This window comes from Gorilla gorilla, chromosome 1, assembly GCF_029281585.2.
Source record: "Gorilla gorilla gorilla isolate KB3781 chromosome 1, NHGRI_mGorGor1-v2.1_pri, whole genome shotgun sequence".
Taxonomy (NCBI): Eukaryota; Metazoa; Chordata; class Mammalia; order Primates; family Hominidae; genus Gorilla; species Gorilla gorilla.
The window spans coordinates 81,350,046-81,374,850 of NC_073224.2; the positions used below are offsets into that span (position 1 = coordinate 81,350,046).

The following is a 24,805-nucleotide window of genomic DNA, read 5'->3' on the forward strand; positions in this document are numbered from 1 at the left end:
AACAGCATGGAGGCAAGTCATGGTTTAAAGAACCCTGGCCTTACAGGTGGTAGAGACTGAGGCCCGCCCAGGGCTGTAATCCTGGCCTTATCCCAATGATGCAAGGCCATAGGCACCATGGAAGCTATGGCTTCCTGCATTGTGACAGCTGTTTAACCCCAATAATGCCCTGAAACTCTCAGCATTGTTTTTCACCTTACTCACTGCTTAGAGAAGAAGGGCCTGATGGACCCTATGTTCCCAGGCCCAGCCTATAGAAATGTTGAAAAAAAAATGCTACTCTTTGCAAATTCAAGTGCAGCAGTGACGGGGGACAATGTGTGGAGCGAAAGGGTGCAAACAGATCCCATTGCTCCCAGCTGCCATTTTACCCTGCTCAGTGGTGGTCAATTAAGGCCATTTTCTCAGCTTCGGAGGACACTGCTCCAGGAACTGACGTCATAGATTTTTATGAAAACCAATTCCATCCCATGCTTATAAATTACCCAGAAGAGTCATATCATACACTTCTGATGGTAAGAGCTCATTCACCTTGAGTTCCACATGGCACCTCAGAAAACACTATCAGTCAGACTAATACTTTTTTTAGGGCACTTATTTTGTGCTAGGCCCTATGTTAAATACTTAATATCTATTATATATTAAGCGCTTAAAACCACCCTGTGAGATCAATGCCATTATTAAGTATCTCCATGTTACAGATGAGAAAACGGAAGCTCAGAGAAAATACATTGCTTGCACACTGCCACAGCTAGTACATTCAGACTAGATTCCAGACTAGATTCTGTTGAGTGCCTCCTCTCCTTCTGGCTCTGACCCTAGTAGTGCTAATCCAGAGCTGTATGATTCCCAAGCTCCACACCTATGGCACAGTCTTGTCTTCTACTTCAAGTATTCTTAATATAAGGTCTTCGACAGTGGTTTCATAAGCCCAAAATAGCATCCACAAATCTGAGCCTTGAGGTCTGCTTATAGTGCTTCGGGTGAGAATTACTCCAAGAATCTCTCTAGAGGGCAAGAACCCATCCTCCCCAGGCCCCCCAGGTCTGCTGACAGATACAACACTACTAGAGCCCTCTGGCTTGAGTCACCCTCCAGGGTCTTCAGCTTGATATTTTTTGCTTAGTTTCCAAGTATCTGAAGCTCTTTCTGAGCACGTGCTCCAGACAGAAGCCAGTGGTTACTGTGCTCCACTCACACTTGGCCACTGTCCGTTCCAGCCCCCTTTGAAGCTTCTGATACTCTGGCGGCAACTAGCTGGTGCTGGGTACAGAATGGGAAGCAGGGGGTTTGCATCCCTATGTAGCCTGTCTGCTGGGCCTCCCATCCTTGCTGACATTTCTCTTCTCCCAACCTTCAGGTCCACTGGCCCAAGGGCCCTAATGTTCAGATTGGTCAAAAACCCCAGAGTCAGGGAGAGCAGACCTTTCCCTCCCACAGGACTTTCTCTAATCAGCCCAGTTCATTATTCTAATCAGGACCAAACAAAATGCCCCCTACAAGAGCTGTGGGGTTTAGACACAATTCTGCACACCTGTTAATGGAGAGGAAGCTGGTCACCTCGTCAACACTTACCAAGGCTCCTCCACTGACAGAGATGTGTGCTTGGTGCCAGGGCAGAGGGGAAAATACAGAAGCTTTTCCCTTGTTGGGAACTGCCCAGCTCCCACCACTGCCTGACCAGGCCAGGCATGTCTGACTTGCTTGACAATGCAGCCCGGCTTCCAATGCAGACTGAAGTCAACCTTAGCCCTGTCTTCTGGGCCTGCCCGAGTCGGGGCACAGTCATTGGGCAGTGCTTCCCCAGAGACAGCAAGACCAAGGACTTGTTGGTTTAAAGTATTCATTCGAAATAGGGTGCAATCTCAATTATGGAAATTAACACAGATTAAAAAGTGGAAAAAACCCCACCAAAATCAGTAATTAAAAATACAATCTTTCTGTATGTTCTAGTTATTCTATAATAAATATGTATAGATTTTCTAATCAGAAAAAACTTTTTTTTCAATATAGACTTACTGATCTATCTTTAGGGCCTTGGTGCAGGGATTCTAACCCCCAAGGCCCATAGCTTTTGGCTGGCACACTCACATCCAGACCCCTGGAACTCGTGGGATTCATACCTGGTTCTGCTAAGTGCCTCCTCTCCTTCTGGCTCTGATCCTAGTAGTGCTAATCCAGCTCTGTGAGTTTCAGTTGACCCTAGCTGCACCCTATTATGTGGCTTTATCCACCCTAGTTCCGCAGCCCCATGCTCCAGCCCTGCTCAGGCCAGCCTGCCTTGACCTTGGACTGTGATGCTTGCCTCTGAAGCTTCAGGTCCAGCTGCTGTATCCAGGTGGATTGTTCCAACCCCTGAATCTCCTCTGGTTTCTTAGGGTCTAGTTTCAGGGACCACACAACACAGGAAAAACCAAGAAATATTTCAGGAATCCTCATGGATCCTAGGGGATTGGGATCTCGATTCACATCCTACTCAGCCCCACTCTGGAAAGCAGGGTTGACCATTCCCTGGGAGTCACTGATCATCTGCATGAAGCAACTGTACTCATCTATACCCTGGGTCAAGAAGATGCACCACAAATGCCACCATGGGATTTGTCACTCAGAGTCACCCAAGCATCCTCAATTCTGCTCAATTCAACAATTAATTTAGCACCCAGTGATGACCCACCCTCCCACTTGCACCCCTGCTAAGGCTGAGGCTGAGGAAGATGGAGGAGGAAAGAAGACCCCACAGCTGGATGGCCCATAATGAACCTCTGGCCCATGAGGAAATGAACACCAGGTGCTTCTTTATATTTGATGTATTAACAATACTGATACGTTCCCATCAATTATGTGCCACTTTGTAGCTTATGAAATGCTTCTGCATATATTTCATTCTCACTATAAATAGTCCTCACTTCACAGATCTGAAAACTGAAACTTGGAGCAGTCACACGACTTGTTCAAGCTCATAAAGCCCGAGCATGGAAGTGGCACGAGAGACAGATAGGCATTGTGTCTCCAAAGCAAGTGACCTGTTCACCAGGCAATGGCCCTTCTCTAGAATCTCCCTGATGGAGACCCCTGGAGAGGAGCACCTATGACCTAGCTCACAGCCAACCACCTCATCAAGTCCAAGGGCAAAGAAGGTCAAAGATCACTCCATTTCTGAGAAGCAGGTGCACCTATGAGAGACAAATAGGGCCTGTGTAATCCAGGAAACCAGTTTCTCAGTGAAGATGGACATGTGGCAGGGAAAGACAATTGCGGGGTGTGGATGGTCTGACAGGTACCAAGGTCAATAATAAGAAACAATGTGACAGGCAGCTGTAATCAAGAGAAACTGGGGTTAGGGGGGAGACCTACAATCCTGGAGCTATCAGTGAGAGAGGCTGCAAAGTGGGTAGGCAGGAAATTTGTTACCCAAACAATAAACTGGGCCAATGGCTAGCATGACAGTGGGTCCCAGCCCTCTCGGGGCCACCCCACACACTCCCAGCAGCAGTTCTCCCAGATAGCACTGCAGAGAGAAAAATTCCAGAAGCTTGGGAAGCAGGAAAGACCAATTTGTGGAAATATGCAGGACACCTGGGTAGGTAAGGATGGCTGGAACCACATCACGTGTGTGTATATGTATTGAAAGAGAGAGGACCTATTAGACTTTGGGCTCTATGCTGAATGCTGCGATAAAAGATAACTAGATTATAGACTCTGCCCTCTAGGGACCCTCTAGGGGGAAAACAAACAGCTCTGCAGATAACTATTGTGATAAGTGTAAAAACAAGTTCTGCTGGAGCTCAGAGAGGGAGATGATTGTCACAAATTCTTATAAGAAGACTTCCCAATCAACTGCATACAGCTCTTGACATTCAAAGACTACGGAATCAGGCTGCTTAACTTTGAATCCTGGTGCCCTCACCTAAAGGCTTTGTGACTTTTAGACAAGTCACTTAACCACTCTGTACCTCAATTTCTTCAATTGCTGCATCTGTAAAATGGGATAGTAATGATGTGATATGACTGCTGTGAGGATGAAATGAGGTAATATATGAAGCCCTTAGAAGATTGGTTGGCATGTGCCTGGACAATGCACATGTCAGTCTAAGAAAGCCTTTCCTTTCCTTTCCTTCACGGCGCAACCCCACATGCATATTGGGACAGGGCAGAATGCACAAGCTCTGGGGCATATAATCATATCTGATCAGTTTAGCTTGAAGGTGGTGGGGATGTTCCCTTCCTAATCAAATGCAGCTGGTTTGGGCAAACGTAGCCACCAGTCCCACGTTTTTGGTCATGTAGGAAGAGCCCAGAGATCTTGTTATTTTGGAGAAAGGCAATAAATATTCCTTGTTGACTTAATACTGTAGACTTATCTTACAGATAAAAGTTTGGATCATTCTAGACACATTTGTGGGTCTAGACTAATGAAGGTATAATATTCTAGAATGGTAGAAAGACACGTCACTGGCTATCTTATAATTATCTTCTAACAGCCCCTGATGAATATAACATGGAAAATGATCAAAACCATTCTTTTAGGAAATAGTTCACCTGCTTTGGGCTTTCTATTTAGTGAATAGAACTAGTGTCTTGCTCAGCAGGGGAGCAGGGGAATGCTTTTATAATGATTTCCCTGCAGCAATCCTGTTTGATAATGCAAACTAGGATCAAAGCAATAGGTTTTCCTATTAAGTACTCCAAGGAAAGAATCAAGTGTTGAGTTGTTGCTAGGGGAATCTGAGAGCCTCATGGGGCCTGGTGATCCAGTCCTGGAGAAGGAGAATTGTTGAGTAAATCCATAGAGAGAAACAGCAAGGTTTCCCTCCGCAATGACTGGCTTTGACTTCACTCAGTCTCATCTCCCCCTTAGCTGCAGACTCAACCCATGTTCACCTCTGCTGCTTGGAGTCAATGTTGGTGAGCTCCCACACCCCCACCTCAGCTAGCTGCTCACTAAGGCAACTATAAGTGTCCAGAGAGCAGAGAAAGTGTTCAGAAGGCTGAAACTTTAAAAAAAAAATTCAGAGAACGTATTCTTCCTGAGACACAAAGATAAATAATTAAATAAACCTGCACCTTTATTATTTTTTTAAATGTCACTGTATTTTTCCAATCTCCCTATGAGAAAACCAAACTAAAGAAGATGTGAGCTGGATTCCTTTTTACACTGTGAATTTCTCAGAGATAGCATACATTACCCTCAGAGCACTTCTTTACTACCAACTTCATGGCTTGTTATCCATAGGATTGAGCCTTAGTTTACTCATCTGTAAAGTGGAGCAATACGCCCACCTTACATGCTTTACAGACTTGGTAGAGGAATCAGTCGTGATTATGTTTATGAAAGCACCTTGAAAACTCAGATGAGCTCTACAAATACCAGGTGTTCTGTTATTCTGACTCATTTTAGTGCTTTTCAAAAGGGGAAAGGTAGGAAGATCAATGTGAGAAAAAATGTTGAAATCTTTTACAGGCAATAAATCTTCTTCTCTGCTACAGCATGAAGCCACACTGAACCATGTCCACTGTTAGGTTAGTTGAAGGCTGTTGTTAAAATGAAAATGTCACTGTTATTTATGGTATAAGGCTTACCTGTTTCCAAATAGGTTTTCAGAAGGCATTAATTTATTGCCAATGCTGTATCTTATATCACTTTGGCATTTGACTACGGAGGGAATGAGTCACAGAGGAAGGTAAGTTTTAAATAGACTTGGGGACAGGAAGAAACATCTGGATTAAACAGCCCCTCCAGGAAGTCAGATTCCTGTGGGTACCTGCAGGGACAGGCACAGGACAGCCACGGGTTGGTCAGTGAGGGAACTGTGTCCAGGTGGTCAGGTCTCGTTGAAGTTGAGCCCCAAAGAGGTGAGAGATGTGGGTGAGAGGCTACCAAAACCTGGAAATAGAGTCTGCTCAGTGGTGTAGAGAAGGTCACCTTGAGAGAAGCAGTGCCCTTCAGCCAAGGGGCACAGCCAGCCCCAGGCAGCCTCCCAGGGAGGCAGCGAGGGCCTGACTCTCCTCCACACCACAGCTCTCTGGGTGGAGCTCCCCTTTGGCAGAATGGGAAGCTCCAGGGCAAGGTAGCCTCCTGGGAAAGAGTGAAGCTCTGGAGTGGCAAATGAAGAGTTCCAAGGAGTGTGTGTGCCAAGAGAAGGAGTCCCACACAGCAGTGCACTGCAAAGGCTGAGGGAGAAAGGGAAGTTGTGCTGAAGGAAGAAGAACTCCAGTAAAAGGGGATTGGGGCCAGGTGCGGTGGCTCACACTTGTAATTTCAGCACTTTGGGAGGCTGAGGTCGGTGGATCACCTGAGGTCAGGAGTTTGAGACCAGCTTGGCCAACATGGTGAAACCCCTTCTCTACTAAAAATATAAAAATTAGCTGGGCGTGGTGGTGGGCACTTGCAGTCCTAACTACTTGGGAGGCTGAGGCACAAGAATTGCTTGAACCCAGGAGGCGGAGGTTGCAGTGAGCCGAGATTGTGCCACAGAGGAATTGGACACCATGCACAAGTTATTTCAGATATAAACCCCAAATCCCCTGAAATGTTCTGCATCCCCTTAGTGGGTTTTTTTTAATAACCTATATGGATCCCACATGAACTTTGGGAACCCTCAAAACGTGCTCTGTTTATCAACATCCCTCAGAGCCCAGTCAGTGCCATCTGTATTCTTACGCTGTCAGAAAGGCAGCTGCATGTAGCTAAATGGTCAATTCTTGTCTTTATTCAGTTTGAACACATTTAAAAGTCCAATATTTTACAATACATATCCTAAATTTAGCAGTTAATAAAAGAACATTTGAATTCCATTGACACCCCTTTTAACAATAATGAACAAAGATGATGCAGTATAACTTAATGGAGAGCAAAATGCATTTTGTCAAGAAAGTGAGAGAAAGGGGATTTAAGAAATTATGTACCCTGAAGAACCATTCTCCAAAGTAATGAGGAAGGCTAATCTGAGCCTTACTGACTAAATAACTGCAAAATAAGATAAGCGATAAGAAAAAAATCTTTTATGTTTTTCAGGTTGAAATTCATCTTTGGGGCCAATTGCAACTGCAGACGTCAAAGGGCCTCTTAATCATGTTATGCCCTGCTTTGAAAACATTGCTGGCTCAACAAGCACACAGATACAAAGCCAATTTCTAAAAATGCCAGTCAAGGCTCTCTGACATCTTCTTAGTACACTTCATCCCTGAATACAATCACCCCTACATTGTACTATCCCAGGAACCAAGCCCTTCTACAAACATGACTCCCCTCATTCTCTACTCTGCTTCAACTGCCTTTTTTTTTCTCTCTCTCTCTCGCTCTGTCACCAGGCTGGAGTGCAGCAGCACAATCTCGGCTCACTGCAATCTCCGCCTCCTGGGTTCAAGCAATTCTCTCATGCCTCAGCCTCCTGAGTAGCTGGGATTACAGGCGTGTGCCACCACGCCCAACTAATTTTTGTATTCTTAGTAGAGATGGGGTTTCGCCATGTTGGCCAGAATGGTCTCAATCTCCTGACCTCGTGATCCGTCTGCCTTGGCTTCCCAAAATGTTGGGATTACAGGCATGAGCCACTCTGCCCGGCCTCAACTGCCTTTTCCATTGCCTCCTCCTTTCAAAATCTTTCTCATTCTTCAAGACCCAGCTCAAAAGCCACCTTTTCCATTAGTCTTTCTCTAGAGAAGTCTTGCAGTTGAAATATCTCCTTCTGCTGGACTCCCAGAAGAAGTTCCCATACCTCTGATATGGTACTTCTCATGTCCTGCTATTTATGCTTGTTATATGAATATCTTTCTCCTAGTCACACAGGGGGTCGCCTGAGACTTCTCTATCCTGACCTCAACATCTAGAATGGAACCTAGTCCCGTTCCTGGCATGCAATCAGTGTGTAACTGAATTTAATTAAGCAGGTTTTGCTCCATATACCAGTACTCTCAGAGCTTCCTCAAATTTCAGGTAGAAAATAATTATGTTATTTCATGCACTAGAAGGTATAATTCACCTGCTTGTAGTCTTTGGGTCAGGGCGGTGCTATTTAATGCTCTAAAAGACATAATGTACACAATGAAGTAAATAACTCATTTAGACCACTAGAGCTGAGCTTTAATACATTGCCACTTCCAGCACACAAGTACTCTGAAGAAATGAATGGCTGTCCAATATATGAAAGCAATTATTTGCTTCCTGCTGGAAGGATCAACTCCAATATAGTTATGCTATATAATTGGAAACAGCATGAATTTGATATTTGAATCTGTCATTTGATATTTTTAGGGCAGATAAATTTATCTGGTATACTGGATGCGGATGAGTATAATTTTCAAAGGTGACTATTCCTAAGATTTGTTTGTTTCTAAAGGGTTTCAATGTTCTAAGAAAAAAAAAGCAAGCAATCAGTTCCTACATTTACAGTTATAATTACTTGGAAGTTCTGAGCCCATGTTTAGTACATATTAGTAGTGTTTCCAGAGCTTGATATCCAGTGGTCCATCTGCTAATACGTTAATATGCGACCAGTCCCTTATTTAACAGGCACACACCAAGTGTGTATGTATTATTTTAAGTGTTAATCGACTTTAAGCCTTCATGAAGACTGAAGATGGTCCCTTCAGCAGCCATACTTCCTTTCATTTGGCCTTGGGGCTCCAGTTAACTCTGTTGATTCTATACCCGTTGCCGCCCCCTCTCCCACCCACTGCCCACAACTCCTCTCCACCCTCCACCATCCCCCTCCATCTGGACTCGGATACCATCTCTTCACAAAGCCTTCTCCAGTCACGTCTCCCACACTCATCTCTGCTCACCTTTAAAACACTAATTTTAAATGAGTAATGTTAATTCAATACATAAAAATGGACTGGCTTGCCTTGTTCTTCAGTTTCATGTGTATTAGCCTAGTCTTCTCAACTAGATTATAAGCCCCATGAGGGAAGAGACCACTTCTTAGATTTCTTTCTTTCTTTCTTTCTTTTTTTGAGATGGAGTCTCGCTCTGTAGCCCAGGCTGGAGTGCAGTGGCGCAATCTTGGCTCACTGCAAGCTCCGCCTCCCGGGTTCACGCCATTCTCCTGCCTCAGCCTCCCGAGTAGTTGGGACTACAGGCGCCTGCCACCACGCCTGGCTAATTTTTTGTATTTTTAGTAGAGACGGGGTTTCCCGGTGTTAACCAGGACAGTCTCGATCTCCTGACGTCGTGATCCGCCCGTGTCGGCCTCCCAAAGTGCTGGGATTACAGGCGTGAGCCACCGCACCCGGCCCACTTCTTATATTTCAAACCAATTTCTCAATCTGTTCTAAGGAGTGTGGGCAGGAAACAGAAACCATCAACTTGGGCTACAGTCTGGCTGGCAATCTTTCTTGCAAAGAAATTTTCTTTGCAGTTGTATTAAATGTAGAGAAGAAAAAGATGAAAGGTAATATGACTCTTCAAGAAGAATAATTGAACAGTGAATGGTGACATGCTGTTCTCCAAGCTCAAGAAACACAGATGAAAAATAGACATTAATGATAGCAAAAGGTCAGGTGCTTAGAAGAATTTCTGACCAAAATGGTGTAGATTAATTAGGAATTCATTATTTATATCCTACCTACTTCCCAAGGATAGAGGCAGCTGCTGAAGGGAGGCTATGGTGTCTACTACTGAACTGAGAGCCTGGAAATGTGATTCAGGACTTAGTTTGGCTCTAACTTACTGTGTGTCTTGGGCAAATCATTCCCATATCCTCATCTATAAAATGGGAATAATCTCATCAATTCTTGTGAGGATTAAATGGGATCATATACAATATGTTTATGTGTGTATGTGTGTCTGTGTGTTTGTATATGTGTTTTATATATATAGTGTGTGTGTGTATATATATATATATATATATAATTGTCAGATGCTTTACAGATGTTATGAATTCTCTGTAGTCTATAAAAATCAAATAGACTCTCACTTAAATTAGGTTTCTATTTATCACAGGGAAACCTAGTCCATGCTTCACAAAATTTAAGAGCTAAAGTTACAAGACAGACTTTCTATCAACAGCTGCCTAAAAAGAAATAGGCGCCCCCATCCCCAGCGGTAAGATTTGCCCAGCCTTGCCAGTTGTATTGTAAGTGGGAACCCCAAACTAGCTGACCTCACCTTCACTTCCAATCTTCACTTCCAATCATGATATTTTCATTACTCCCCTGGTATCATTCCCTTGATTGATACTCAAGATCCCATTCTCCAGATGAAGGAGTGTCTCTGTGAAAGGTAATGTCAATTAGAGTTCTCCCAGGTAGTACAAGGCAGAATCCCAGGACGAGACCAGAAGCTGGGTCCCATATACCACCCACTGAGGTTTCTCCTAATCCACACTGACACGAAGCCACGAACATGCTGGGCTGACCGCATGTGCTGAAAAATGAGTGTGGATCCATTAGGTTCTGAACCAAAGACCCTTCCTGCAGATTCCCACATGGGGATACATCAAACAGCACATGGTCAGGGGCGTTGGGCAGCCGCGCCTAGTGGGAGGCAGCACCCAGGCTGGCCCAGCACATCCTCCCACACCATTCCGTGTCCTTGTTGACAGCTCTGGGCCAGCCATGGAGTCCTGTCTGCTGGGAGTTTTCTGCCCTCGGGTTCTTTTCAGAAATCTGACAGGCCCAATAAAGGCCCAGCGCTGATGGAGAGGAGCTGGCTCCGAGTTCTCCCAGCAGCCCAGCGCTGCCTCCACTGACACAATGGGGCCGGCTGTAATCACATTACACCCTCGTCTTTCATAATTACCCTCTTTCTCCAAGTAACAGAGCATCCCAACGGCAGGGAGGAAACTATTTTTAAACGAATTCTAACAAAAAAAAAAAAGCACAAAAAAAGAGTGTCATTTTCCACAGATATAGTTCTGGTTTATAAATCACCCCTAAGGACAGAGTGGGGACCACAAATGGCAGAAGCTGGAAAATCCAAATCGAGCACCAGCCACCCAACCCCAGGAGGTCACTTCTCCTTCCCTGCCCAACAACCTTCACACTCATTTCATTCTCCCTCCTGCACCTTTTTTTTTCCCCCCTGAGGCCCCACTGGCCCATGTTGGTATTTTCCACCCCATTTTGACTCTGGGAAAAAAAGAAAAAGAAAAGAAAAAAGCTCAAAGGCATGTGGATACCTTCTAGCTACTTCTTTTCCTCCTCACATTCCCAGTCCTTCCTCCCAGTCCCTCAAAAGTCAGAGGAGGTCATGTGGGGGAGGAAGAGGAAAAGAAAAACAACTTTAGGTGGGACACAAGCTTCAGCCAACCTGGGTGACCCAAGTCTCTCTCCACAGGCCTCCCTAGAGGGGAGTGAGCACCTCATTAACAAGGCACTAAATCAGCCTTGAGGACGATCCTGCTACCCACCTCTTACAAATTACCCAGAGACACCTCTGATGCTGGCCATGATAATTATATTAATAAGGAAGCTGGAGTGGAGGACATGAATCAATGGAAATGCACAGATCTCTTGAGTATCAATCTATCAAATTACTGCAACTGTCTTGCACTCCCATTTGTAGGGTCATTAACCATCTGTCTTGCTCACAACTGCTAGTGTATCATTGAGCCTTGGGTGTATTATCCATCCCTCAGGTTTATATTTTCACAGTCCCCCTGCGAAACTCTTATCTGTTTCTCCACCAGCCTGGCATTCTTCCATTTTTTTTCTCCTCCACCTTCTCTTTTTTTTCTTCCTTCTCTGTTTTTCCCTCTTTTTCCCCTGTCTTAGTCCACTTGGGCTGCTAAAAGAAAATACAGTAAACTGGGTGGCTTATGAGCAAAAGAAATTTATTTCTCACCATTCTAGAAGCTGGGAAGTCCCAGGTAAGGAGTATCCTTACCTCTCTTTTATTTTGAGATAGGATCTTACTCTGTCACCCAGGGTGGAGTGCACTGGCACAATCTCAGCTCACTGCAGCCTCAAGTGACCCTCCCACCTCAGCCTCCCAAGTAGCTGGGGCTACAGACACACACCACCATGCATGGCTAATTTTTGTAATCTTTGTAAAGGCATGGTTTCGCCATGTTGCCCAGGCTGGTCTCAAACTCCTGGGCTCAAGCAATACACCTGCATTGGCCTCTCAAAGTGCTGAGATTACAGGCATGAACCACTGTGCCCAACTCTTTCTATGTCTTTTATAAGGGCACTAATCCCATTCATGAGGGTTTTGCCATCATGACTTAATCACCTCCCAAAGCCCTTACCTCCTAATGCCATCCTCTTGGGAATGTCAGCATATGAATTTTGGAGGGACACAAACATTCAGACCATGGCATACTGCTTCTCCTACCACCAGTTTATCTCTTTAACTGGCCTATTTTGGTTCTAGTCCTGGACTCTTACTCATTCTAGTCTCTTTGACTCATCTGAGATACAGGAAGAGAGTGAAGGGCAGAGAAGAGGCTCTGCTAGTCCCCTCGAGCCTTCTAAGTTGTTGCCTTTGGAGACAGGTTTTGCATGTGGTTTAAACATTACCCACTGCCTCATACCAAAGACACAGAATGGGTCCCAGAACAAGTGGGACCTCTCTAAAGGAGATGAACATATCCAATGCAGCACTTCCAGACATGCCACAGCATTAGGCCAGGCCTTCTTCATGGCAAGCTGCAAAATCTGCCCAACAGCATCACTAAAAAGTGCCAAAGAGGCTGAGCGCGGTGGCTCATGCCTGTAATCCCAACACTTTGGGAGGCCAAGGCAGGTGGATTACCTGAGGTCAGGAGTTTGAAATCAGCCTGGCCAACATGGTGAAACCCCATATCTACTAAAAATACAAAAATTAGCTGGGCATGGTGGCACACACCTATAATCCCAGCTACTTGGGAGGCTGAGGCAGGAGAATTGCTTGAGCCTGGGAGATGGAGGTTGCAGTGAGCAGAGATCATGCCACTGCACTCCAGCCTGGCTGACAGAGTGATACTCTGACTCAAAAAAAAAAAAAAAAAAGTGCCAAAGACAGAGGCCACCTGCAGAACAGTCAGCATTCTTTGCAATACAGAAGAATGGGAGGTGGCAGTAGAGAATAAAGCCAGAAGTGAAGTTTTCAGGGACACAGGAAAGAAAGCCACTTTGAAATAATTAAGTGACATGAGCTTAGCAACACTACAGGCACATTGATTAAGCAGGCATTTAATAAACATTAGTTTCACTTCCCCCTTCAGCAGGCCTCAGAGAAAGTGAGAAAAATGGAGCACCTCATGCCATTCATTCTATCTTCTTTCTCTGCCTTCCCCTAGAAAAGCAGCACAGGAGAGAAGCAGAGAGGTTGGTGGTGGTGTGACAAGGGATGGATTATCATCCATCCCTTGGGTGGAGCTGGAGTGCGGGACACATTGGGGGATCTCAGAGAAGTGAATGAAGCCAGAGGGAGTCCGTGAAAGGCCATGGGTTTCTGTAACTGCTGGCTCGGTGGAGAATTGTTCTGGAAAAATGACAAGTTTAGAAAATGTCACCCAGCTCCTCTAGGATCAAGGTTTACTGGGTTACAATTGCTCCTGATTTGGGGGACACTATAGAGGCTGGAGACTTTTAAATAAAGAGCCATCAAACAAGCCTCCTCTCAAGGAGGAGAGACTGAAGCAATTTCTGGGGAGATCGCTTGGATTGGTGGAGAAAACATTAATCTCAAAGTCATCCCTGTCAGGAAGTCCTAAATCTGAACCCAGGGGGAGAAGAGTGTTGACTTGTAAGAGCTCTAAGTCTTTTCATGAAATTAGTATGAAGACCCTAATTAAAGCTGGCTGGAAAACAGCCACTAAGAGCACAGACCGTGGTCAGCAAAATCTGGGTTCAGTCTTGGCTCATCTGCTCATTAACTGTGCAATCTTGGTCAAATCCTTTGGCCTTTCCTGAGATTGATTTTCTTCATCTTAAATAATGGAGATAGAAAGAGGACCTACCATCACAGGAAAATCACCATAGGGCCCTGCTGGTTGTCTGCAGCAAGTCTGATTGACTGATGCCCCATTCTGATTGGTTGCAGCCCAAACCATACCAGTCGCTAAATATCTTGACTCCTAAATATCACTGTTCTGTAGCTTATAGGTTGCTGTGAGAAATAAATAAAATAATACAAGGAAAATGCTTATCTTGACCCAATTACTACTAGTATTTGTTATGGGCTGAATTGTGTCCCCGCTTTCCAAAGAAGATGTGTTGAAGTCCTAACCCCAGAACCTCAGAATGTAAACTTATTTGGAAATAGGGTCATTGCAGATATAAATAATGAAGTTAAGATGAGATCATACTGGAGTAGAGTGGTTCCTCTAATCCATTGTGACTGCTGTACTTTTAAGAAGACAACCATATGAAGAAACAAGGAGAACACAGTGCACAGACAGAGGCACAGACGGGAGTGATGCATCTACAAGCAGAGGAATGGCACGGGATGCTAGCAGCCACCAGCAGCTGGGAGAGGGGCATGGGGCAGATTCTGTCTCAGAGACCTAGGGAAGAATCAACCCTGCTGATGCCTGACTTTGGACTTCTGCCACCAGAACTATGAGAGAATATAGTTCTGTTGTTTTAAGCCATTCAGTTTGTGATTATTTGTTACAGCAACCCTAGGGAACTAATGCCATATTATAGTGGGTTAGCTCCTCAAAACCCACTAAGACCAAGAATTTATAAAGTATCAGGAAAGAGAAGACCTCAATGTTCGTTCTAGCCCAATCGCTCATCTGATGCTTAACATCCCCTCTTCGACACTCTCATTAAGTTGTGTTTCTGCTTGTACCTGAACACTTCCAGTGACCAGGAAGTCACTACTTACCATGACACCCAGGTAACTTTCATTATTAGCAATGCTAGTCTGTATTTTGAGCTAAAATCTGTTTCCTTGTAGATTCTCCCATTTGGTGGAAACCACTTCCCTGGGACCTTTTGCCATATACTTAGCATTTTACAACCCTTCAAATATTTGCATTCATAGAACAAGCCATGCTTTTGCACATATCATAGTTTTAGCAAATGTAAGTTCTTCTGTGTGAAATGAACTTTGGCCTTCTCCACCTAAAGAATAATCCATTAAAGTCAAGTTTGGTATTATCCCCTGATAGGGTAGGTTACGTGGTGGGAAAAAGCAATCCCCAAATCTGGGCTTCAAACACCAAAAGATTATTTCTCACATGACATGTTCTCACATGACATGTCCACTGTGAGTCAGCAGGAAACTCTGTGGTCACTCAGAGGCCCAGGCTGACAGAGCAGAGCAGCCACCATCTTGAACTCTGCCAGTCACCTCCAGAGAGAGAAAGCTCTAGGGTGTCTCCCATCAGCAATGTTAATGTACCAGCCCAGAAAAGACACACACCACTTCCTCTCACAATTCATCAGCCAGAACTAGTGCCATGGCCTCACCTAACCAAGACAGGGCTAGAAGATGCAGTCCTGGAAAGCCAGGCCAGAAATATTTGGCAAACGGCACTGATGGCCACCCCACCCACTTTGCGTGCCCCTCCCTGCAGCCCCCGGCAGAGTTGCTAGCATCTCCTCCAGCCTTCTCAGAGCAGCTGATGTGTTTGTTAGCCATGGTAATTATCACATTGCATTGTCGTTATATTTGCTTGTGTTTTCATCTCCTCCATGAAAATGAGAGTTTCTCAAGGACAGGTTAGGGCATAATACATGTTTGATATGTGGATGCATTTGAGAACAGTGACCATCTATCCAGTGTAAAAGCCAAATAACTTACAGGGGTTTACAAGGCTGGGCATGACCTGGCCCCCACTACTTCTCTGACTTTATCTCCCCACAGGGCTCCCTTGTTCATTTGGCCCCAGCCACACTATGTCTCAAATTCACCAGGCCGGCCCTTGCCTCAGAGACTCGAACTCGCTGTTCCCTCACTATCTATTCAGCTCACCACCCCACTTCTGTCGGGTGTCCTCTCAGCTGTCAGCTTATCAGAGAAGCCTGTCCTGACCATGCCCCATACAATGTCGACCTGCCCTGTTAACACCCCTGCTCCCTCCATAGCAGTTACCACTTCCCGACACAAACACAAACTCGTGTGTTGCATTATCACATGTTAAATGTCACATAATTTCTATTACATACATTATATATGACATATATAATTGTCTGTGGTATTTATTTATATGCCCAACCCACCTACCCACACACACTTGAATGCAACTTCTATAAAGAAAAAGACCAGCATATAATAGGTACTTAATAAATATCTGTCAAATGAATGAATGATAAATGAATAAATGTACCCCCTGAGTCTTCACATCTTTGGGCCAAAATGCTAAACTTATCCCTCTCATATTATAGGATTTTGAGTCCCTTCAACATCCCAGGCACCTAGAAGTGATCAATAATCAGTGCAGTAAAGAGTAGAACAACATAGACCCTTGTCTATCTTTTATCCTACATTTTAATTAATAAAACCTACATTTGAATAAGATTTCGGGAGTTAGAAAAATCACACCGTTGACCAACTCATAGCAAGTTTAGTTATCGACTAAAGTATTTAGTGTTTTTTACACATAAAGCTGTACCTTTCCCCCTCTATGTAATTTTGTAGCTGTCACTTTGGACCTAAAAGTGTAGGACCTAACGTTTTTCTCTCTTAATTTCCGTGTCACTTGTCTTCCTTTTCGTTGATAATGTCATTTATTCATTCACTTATTTTGAGTGTCAACTATGTGCAAAAAAAGCTGTTATGTGCTACGGGGTGTTATGTGATCATTTTCCAATTCCCAGAAGAAAAAGTTATTTAGCAATATCCACATGGATCAGATAAACAAACTTGGGTTCAATGAGAAAGATAGCCAAGACCCCGTCTGTGTGTAAATGACTGATAGCAGAGCTGTTTCTGGAGACTTTCAATGATAGGAGGGTAGAAGTGATGCTCAAGAAAGTCACGCCTAGAGAACCTGAAAGTGAGAAGGCAAGTAAGAGCTTTGGATGAGAGGTGGCTTTAGGAGCTTACCGTTAGGAGGGCAATTTGATTCCAACATGTCACTCTACCTATCCCCAAGGTTTATTTACCTTGTCTGGAAGTGACCAACAGATCATCATTTCTCACATTGCTCCAAGGATCTCACCCATCTTTGGATAAGGCTGTGTTAAGGATTGGGCTTTTCTGCTGTCCACAAATGGATAACACATTTCATATGTTCCAGTGATTTCAGGGAAGTCCTTGACTAGGGGAAGAACTGGAACAATTATTCCACTTGTCTGCAAACAATATTTATTTATGTTAGTTAATGCCAGGTTCTGGGTGAATATTATACAGATAATAATTCCATTAGCCCTCCAACCTTGTAAGATAAGTACCATTATTATCTCCACTTTATAGACAGGGAAACTGAGGCACAGAGAGGGTAAGTGAAACTGAGGCACAGAGAGCTTAAGTGATCTTCCCACAGCTAGAAAATGAAAGAGCTGAGGCTTGAACCTAAACAGAGACTCTATAGGCTCCAGAGTCTATAGTCTCAACAGCTCTGCTCTGGTCTGCTCCCTGTCCATATTGGAAGCAGGGACAGACTATAGTCTAGTATATAATGCAAGGGCTGAATAATAAGGCATGATTTTATACTAGGCACTAATACAGGTTACTCCTAATAAAATCAACCCTCAGGCATTTTTTCAGAACTGAAATTGAACAGACCAGTATCTAACTTGAGGATAATGGAGAGGGATTAAATTAGTTGGAGAATGATTTAACCTTTTGCTCACTGAGCATTTTCTCATGAATTCATCTTTCCATCCTTCCAGGGATCTACTTATCCACTTATTCAACAACTATGCACTGAGCACTCTCGCCGTCCTGAAGCGACGGTCACACATTGCAGATAAGACACGGTCTGACCAACAAGGACTTAGCAGTCCAGGTGGGGAGAAGCAGGCAAAGGAAACCCACGGTCTAGCATGGCAAGTGCTGTCAGAAGTGGGGCCTGGAAGAGAGGGACATGAATTCAGCCTGCATTTGGGAGAATAGCAGAGGAGGCAGGAGGGAAAAGATGAGAGACAAATGCTCATGGAGAAAAGAACATTGAATCTGACCCTAGCAAAATTTTCTAATCGCGATATTCCTGGGAAGATCTTAGAAATTACTCAGTTTTCATCAAAGACAAGAGAAAATTGAACACTCTTTTCAAGAAAAGCCCTGGGACATAGTAATTGATAACACAGGTTTTGGAGTCAGATCTGCATTCAAATCTTAACCTCTCTTGGAAGAACTTCCTCCATTAGAAGATGGGGCTATTCATAGTGACCCATCATAAGGTTGTCCTGAGGGTCATGTAGGCTCCTGTGTGAGGGGCACAGCACAGTCTGTGCTGAGTGCAAATACAGTAAATCCTAGTTGTGACCTTCTTCTCTGACGCATAGTCACACTCACTTGGTCCCTTAGTCCTTAATCTTCTTAGTAGCTCTAACTTTTAGAACCAAGTTTTGTAAATCTCTTTTCTGTTTTGCATAGAGAATACAAAAGGAATAAAATTTCTGTAAAACTGATTTGCATCCCAGTGAGTTTATTGTACTCTATGGTTCTTGGTGACTAGGTAACCAGCAGAGGAGCTAATTCATTATTTTACCAATTTAAACAGGAACTTGGAAGAAAAGCACCTGGTGGTCACAGAGCATGAGGACTATACTGACAAGAAGATTAAAAGAAAGTTCAGCTCACACAGCCCTAGATAATCACAAATGTACCCAAGGATTATTAACAATTACAATTACCTGGAACTATATTATTTGCCTGGCTGGTTATTCTGAAGACAACTTGTATGGATAGATGAGCTGAGAGGAGCTCATGAAGTTATTTTGAAGTGGCTGGCAGAGTCCCTTTGCAATAAATATCTGGGGAAATAGGAGAGGACACCCAAGGCTCCCTGGTCCAATTTCTCACCTAGAAGTGAAAAGAAACTCTGAGTTCTCCTCAGAGGAACAGCCCATCCACAGGGCCCCAGCCCCCAGCCCTCATGTTTCCTCCAAGAACCATTTGCCCACCATGGGACCAGACCTGTGTGTTCTAGATAAGCCTTTTGAGAAAACAAAATAGTATGCAGAAGCAGTGTCCATTTTCAGGGGTCCAGTCCTTTAAGGAACAAAGTCCTGAGCCTTTATGACATTGGCAGCCACTGTCCCTTCCTGACGCCCCCCTTGAAAATCTCTGGCTGCCTACCCCTGAGCTTTGTAGGCTTGTGCAGAGCCATGGTGCCAAGGCATAGGTTTCAGAGGTTGTCTCTTTCCTTGGTTTCCGTTGCAGATTCCCACAACTCCATGCTGTGTGCTGCAGGCTGGTCCTGAACCCAGATCTCTGGCTGAGAGGATGGGGGCAGATGGGGAAACAGTGGTTCTGAAGAACATGCTCATTGGCGTCAACCTGATCCTTCTGGGCTCCATGATCAAGCCTTCAGAGTGTCAGCTGGAGGTCACCACAGAAAGGGTCCAGAGACAGTCAGTGGAGGAGGAGGGAGGCATTGCCAACTACAACACATCCAGCAAAGAGCATCCTGTGGTCTTCAACCACGTGTACAACATTAACGTGCCCTTCGACAGCCTCTGCTCCTCAGGGCTAGAGGCCTCTGCTGAGCAGGAGGTGAGTGCAGAAGATGAGACTCTGGCAGAGTACATGGGCCAGACCTCAGACCACGAGAGCCAGGTCACCTTTACACACAGGATCAACTTCCCCAAAAAGGCCTGCCCATGTGCCAGTTCAGCCCAGGTGCTGCAGGAGCTGCTGAGCCGGATCGAGATGTTGGAGAGGGAGGTGTCGGTGCTGCGAGACCAGTGCAACGCCAACTGCTGCCAAGAAAGTGCTGCCACAGGTAGAGTCCGGGAGCTCGCAGCGTGGTCTCAGGAGGGGAAGGAGAGGGCTGAGCAGAGAGGGAGAGTGAACAAGAAGGACCAATGCACTTCCAGCAAAAACGCACTCCCAGCAAAACCCCGGCATCTCTTCACACGGTCAAAGGAAAAAAGTGTCCTAGTCTGTAGCTGCCGGTTAATATGTCTCTAAGATCTAAATGCAGTTCTTCCCCGAGGGATTCAGTTCAGGGATTTTCTACACTGCATAGCCAGTTTGAAATACATTAACCTGATTTTGGGGGCATGAGTCAGGTAATGGTTCATCGGTTCAGCACAGCAACTTCGATGGCGAGCAGGGAATTTGATGTCTGTCTTCTTTCATCTTTGGTTTTCACAGGCTGTTGAATTGATATCTATCCATGTTAACCTGAGGGACTAGAGAATGCAGACACTCTGTTCACTCAATCGCAGCCTTTCTCCCATCTGAGTAGATGATAGTCATTAAGGTCTCAGAGGACCTATCCCCATCTTCTCCAGTGAGATGGAAGCTTTAGCCCCTGCCCCCTCAAAAAGCACACAGAAGCGTATGCACACACACACGCACACACACACACTCTCACACACACACATACTCTCTCACGCATGCACACACGCATGCTCTCACACACAACACACTCACACAACTTGGTGCACCCTCCAAAAGGCTGAAATCTCAGGGCATTTACTTCTAACATTGCCCACCCCCTAATTAGTAACCCTTATGAGTTATCTTTACCTCTCTGCAAGACATAATTAAGTCTTCAGAGTCAGAATTCCCAAGTTCAGATCCTGGCTCTACTGCTTCCTAGCTGATGACCCAAGCAGTTCCATATCTGTGCCTTCCTTTCCTCATCTACAAATGGTGCTAGACTAGAGCAACAAGAAGTTATTAACAATAAAAGCACCTATTCAGATGTCAGCCTGGCTTCTGTAAGTACCGTATAAGCAACAGTTATTATCGGCTGACGCCAGTGAGTGGGAACTGTGTCTATACCCCTTTGTGCACAGGTTTTCTCTCCCAAAAGGTACCTTAGACCCCATGCAATTCAGTTCTTTGATGACAAGAGGCACTTGTCTTGAGTTCAAGCACTCACCTCTATAGGATCCATGATCTCAAGGCTTTCACGGGGATGAAAGCTGGAGGTGGCAGAGTGAAATTTTAACAGAGCCTGGATGGCCCGCAGCTGCAGAGGGGTACCTGACACATTCACCCTGAGACACAGCAAGTCTAGAGGCAGTCACTGAGGACTAAAATATTTCATGGGTTCCTGTCACCTCCTTCTCCTCCCAATAACCAACACTATAAATAAAACAATCTACAGAACAGAAGAGCAAGTCCAGTTCTCCTGTGCTTCAATGACAATGGTCAGGTCAGCTTGTCTTTTCAATGGAGCAGGAGAATAGGGGAAAGTCCTAGGTTTCTACGAGCATGGACTCTGCAGCTCAGGAAGCTGGGGCTTCTATAAGTGAACTTTTTGCCAGCCTTCCACCAGGATCCCTGGCAAACGTGGGAAAAATCTGCAAGGAAGAGCTAAGTTAAATAATGTCAGTAAAGTATATTTTCATGGGGGCGGCATGAAGTGGCAGAATTAAACAAGGATGTAACTTACTAGACTTCATATCCTCAAGGCCAAGCGCAAAGAAGGATGCCAGCAGGTACTCCATTTGTATTTGTTTAATACGTTTACTTGAATCATGCTAGGCAGATAAATTAGCCACTGTAGTTATCCCACAGTAAGGTCTAGGACAGAGACATGCGTAGAATCCCAGAGGGGTCATAGCAAACAGTAACAAAATGAGAGTGAGGTCCTGGGGAGCCTTTGAAGTAACCGTGGAGCTGGGTTTTGGTGAATGAGCAGAGTGAGTCAGATGGCAGGCAGGGAGGGAGCGAGACAGGTTTGTAACACATAAGACCTTTCTCTGCACAGTGGACTCAGTGCTCAGCCTATATCCCCTTAGGTCCCTCACAAAATCCCATAGCCAGCACCTGGGCATCCTGGTGAGAAGGCTGTCCTCAGTTTGTTGGAAACTTCTTGGGCTGCACAGAGAGAGAATGAGGGGCTGGGGGATTCGCATGCCCTCAGGGACATAGACCTTAACCCACAATGAGATGTGACCTGCACTGCCCAGAGCACCCTGCAGAACTGAACCCAAGTGACTCTCCTGGAACTTGGCTTGATAATGCACCTGGGCTTGAGCACGTTCCCTTCCCAATTTTCCATTCTTCCCTACCAGATTTTTCTGGGAACACCTTCCAATAAATCACTTTTACATGAATCTTTAGCAAAGACCTACTTCTAAGGAATCCATCCTAAGACACCTTAAAGGTCAGCTTCTGGAGGACAAGGGCCCAGATCTCATTCATCTTTGCCCCCAGCCCTGTGCTAGGCACAGACAGCCCATGCTAGGTGAAAATATTTATTAAATTGAATATGTACCAAACTATGTTGAGCTTCACTCTCAGCAACAGAAATCTGGTCAGAGAATGAGTAGAGAGGCCTTTGCCCATCCTTCCCCAGCACCATTGACAGGAGAGGCCACTGCTGCTCTTTGACCTTCTCCTTGACCATTCCAGGACAACTGGACTATATCCCTCACTGCAGTGGCCACGGCAACTTTAGCTTTGAGTCCTGTGGCTGCATCTGCAACGAAGGCTGGTTTGGCAAGAATTGCTCGGAGCCCTACTGCCCGCTGGGTTGCTCCAGCCGGGGGGTGTGTGTGGATGGCCAGTGCATCTGTGACAGCGAGTACAGCGGGGATGACTGTTCCGAACTCCGGTGCCCAACAGACTGCAGCTCCCGGGGGCTCTGCGTGGACGGGGAGTGTGTCTGTGAAGAGCCCTACACTGGCGAGGACTGCAGGGAACTGAGGTGCCCTGGGGACTGTTCGGGGAAGGGGAGATGTGCCAACGGTACCTGTTTATGCGAGGAGGGCTACGTTGGTGAGGACTGCGGCCAGCGGCAGTGTCTGAATGCCTGCAGTGGGCGAGGACAATGTGAGGAGGGGCTCTGCGTCTGTGAAGAGGGCTACCAGGGCCCTGACTGCTCAGCAGGTAGGCAGGGGAACTCTCTGGGGTGTTTGGCAAGGGTGGTCCAGCAAACTAGCTGGATGCCTCCAGTTAGCTTGGGAAGAAAGATGAGTGAGAAAGTGAAGTTCAGGCAAAATAATTCTCAATTGAGTTGTACTCATTTGCTTTCCAAGAGAGCTGAGTTCTTGAGTCAATAACAATTGATGAGGCAGATTAAAAGGGATAAAGAGTGGAAACAGGAAAAGGTCAAGTTCAGGCTGAGAGCTGGATTGTTACCCCTGAGACTAGGAAAAAGGTAGTGGGAACAATGATGACAACACTTCATTGCCCTTGAGGTGGGGGAGGGTAGACAGTGAAGTCATGGGACCACCTTAGGCAAGGCCATTCTCTAACTCTGAGGGATCCCAAGCCTTCCACCTGCTCAAAATTATCTCCCTCACTGGTTGCCATATGCCAGGAATGCCTTCCACAATGCTACTGCAAGAGATGGTGGTTGGTCTGTGAGGCTCTCTGATTACCTTGGAGCTTACAGATTGCAAGATGTTATTAATTTATGAAGTGATTCCAGTGGGGCAGAGTGTTTTTAGACAAGGACTTAAATCTAAACAGGAATAAAGTACTAAGGACATTGGGCAACAGCTAACATGCTAACAATTAGTACAGAATATTAAGAGTATGACTCACTTTGTTCCAGATGACTATCTAGCAAATTAGAACCAACCCTATGTATAGTCTACACTGTCAAAGCTGATAGAAGGATGATGTACTAAAATGGGGATCTAAACCCAACAGTGAGAAAAAAAAAAAAGTATCTCAGTGGGGCTGATTCCCTTTTTTATGCAAATCAGATTATGTTTATTATTTCACTATAGCTCATCCTCTTCTGACCAAATCAGTGACTACTGCTCATACATTTGTTTATGTTTTAAACAGTACAGATTAAGTGGTTGGTCTTTTCCATTCAGGGCTCAGAGAGCCCACTGGGATTATTTAAAATAAAAAATAACAACAAACAAACATTTTAAACCTTCTAATGGAGCAATTTTAGGAATTTGCTGATAAGTCATGTGACATCAGTTTAAGGGGGAAAGCCTGGTAAGCCGGATTCACCAGCCTTCTGTAAGCCAGAGTTACTCACTCCTACATGGCAGGCAATGTTCCTGCACATGTAACTTCAACTTAAATTATTTTCAAAAATCAATGGTAATAATGAAAAGAAAAACAACAATAATGCACTGTGCTTAGGGAAAAAAATTTACTGTTCCTTAATTTTTTCCATATCCAATTATTTCATTTAGCCTCCCAATTTTGTTTACTGAATTGAAATATCTTTCTAAAAATATTGTCACCACACCAATTATCCCAAAGTGAAATTCGAGCAGAAGTTAAGCCTTATTGTTTCTGAATCCAAAGTCACTAGGCACCTTCTGGGAAGCCAGACTAACACATGGCTCCAGTTCCCATCCAGGGGATCAGGCTTCATGAGACCCCATCTGGAGGACACCCAGGGTCAGTGTGGGCCATCGCTGTGTTAATGCTATTCTGTAGCGCACATGCTTCTTAGTAGACTTACTCTTTGGCGGTCTGGACATACCTGTCACATTCTTGACCCTGCCTTTCTACAGGGATAGGTTCATTTGCAAACAAAATCTTGATCTAATCCAGGACTTACACTGAACCCTCCTGGCTACCTCAGAGAAGACGCAGCAGCTGCTAGCATAGCTACAACTGGGTTGAGTCCAAACTATGGGCACGTTACCTCTGACATGGTACCTCTGTGCTGCTTGAGGAACACTTCAATAGGCCCAGATAAATTACTTTACAGGTTCCCAAAGCATGTGAAGAAGGACAGTTGCATAATCTCCATCTGTTTCTATAGCAACCCTAGAGCCACCACTCATTTGCAGGAGGTCTGCTCTTAAGGCCTGCTTTTTAAACCAAGTGCTACAGGTCTCTTCCAGAGAAGTATCTAGGTCATTATCTAAAGTGCTC

The 24,805-nt window shown here is 45.0% G+C and overlaps 1 protein-coding gene across 4 annotated transcripts in view; it reads left to right on the forward strand.

The window, feature by feature from the left end:
* TNR (tenascin R) overlaps nucleotides 1-24,805 on the forward strand; it is a 432,923-nt gene that overhangs the window by 322,721 nt on the left and 85,397 nt on the right. For 2 of the 4 annotated variants that reach the window (XM_004027943.5, XM_055366472.2), the window contains 2 exons: nucleotides 19,208-19,769; nucleotides 22,361-22,837. In XM_004027943.5, the coding sequence (XP_004027992.4) occupies nucleotides 19,271-19,769; nucleotides 22,361-22,837 (976 nt within the window). In that variant the 5' untranslated portion in view covers nucleotides 19,208-19,270. Of the gene's footprint in view, nucleotides 1-17,712; nucleotides 17,829-19,207; nucleotides 19,770-22,360; nucleotides 22,838-24,805 lie in introns of those variants that run through there. The other 2 variants (XM_063710667.1, XM_019026943.3) reach the window with 2 other exon arrangements.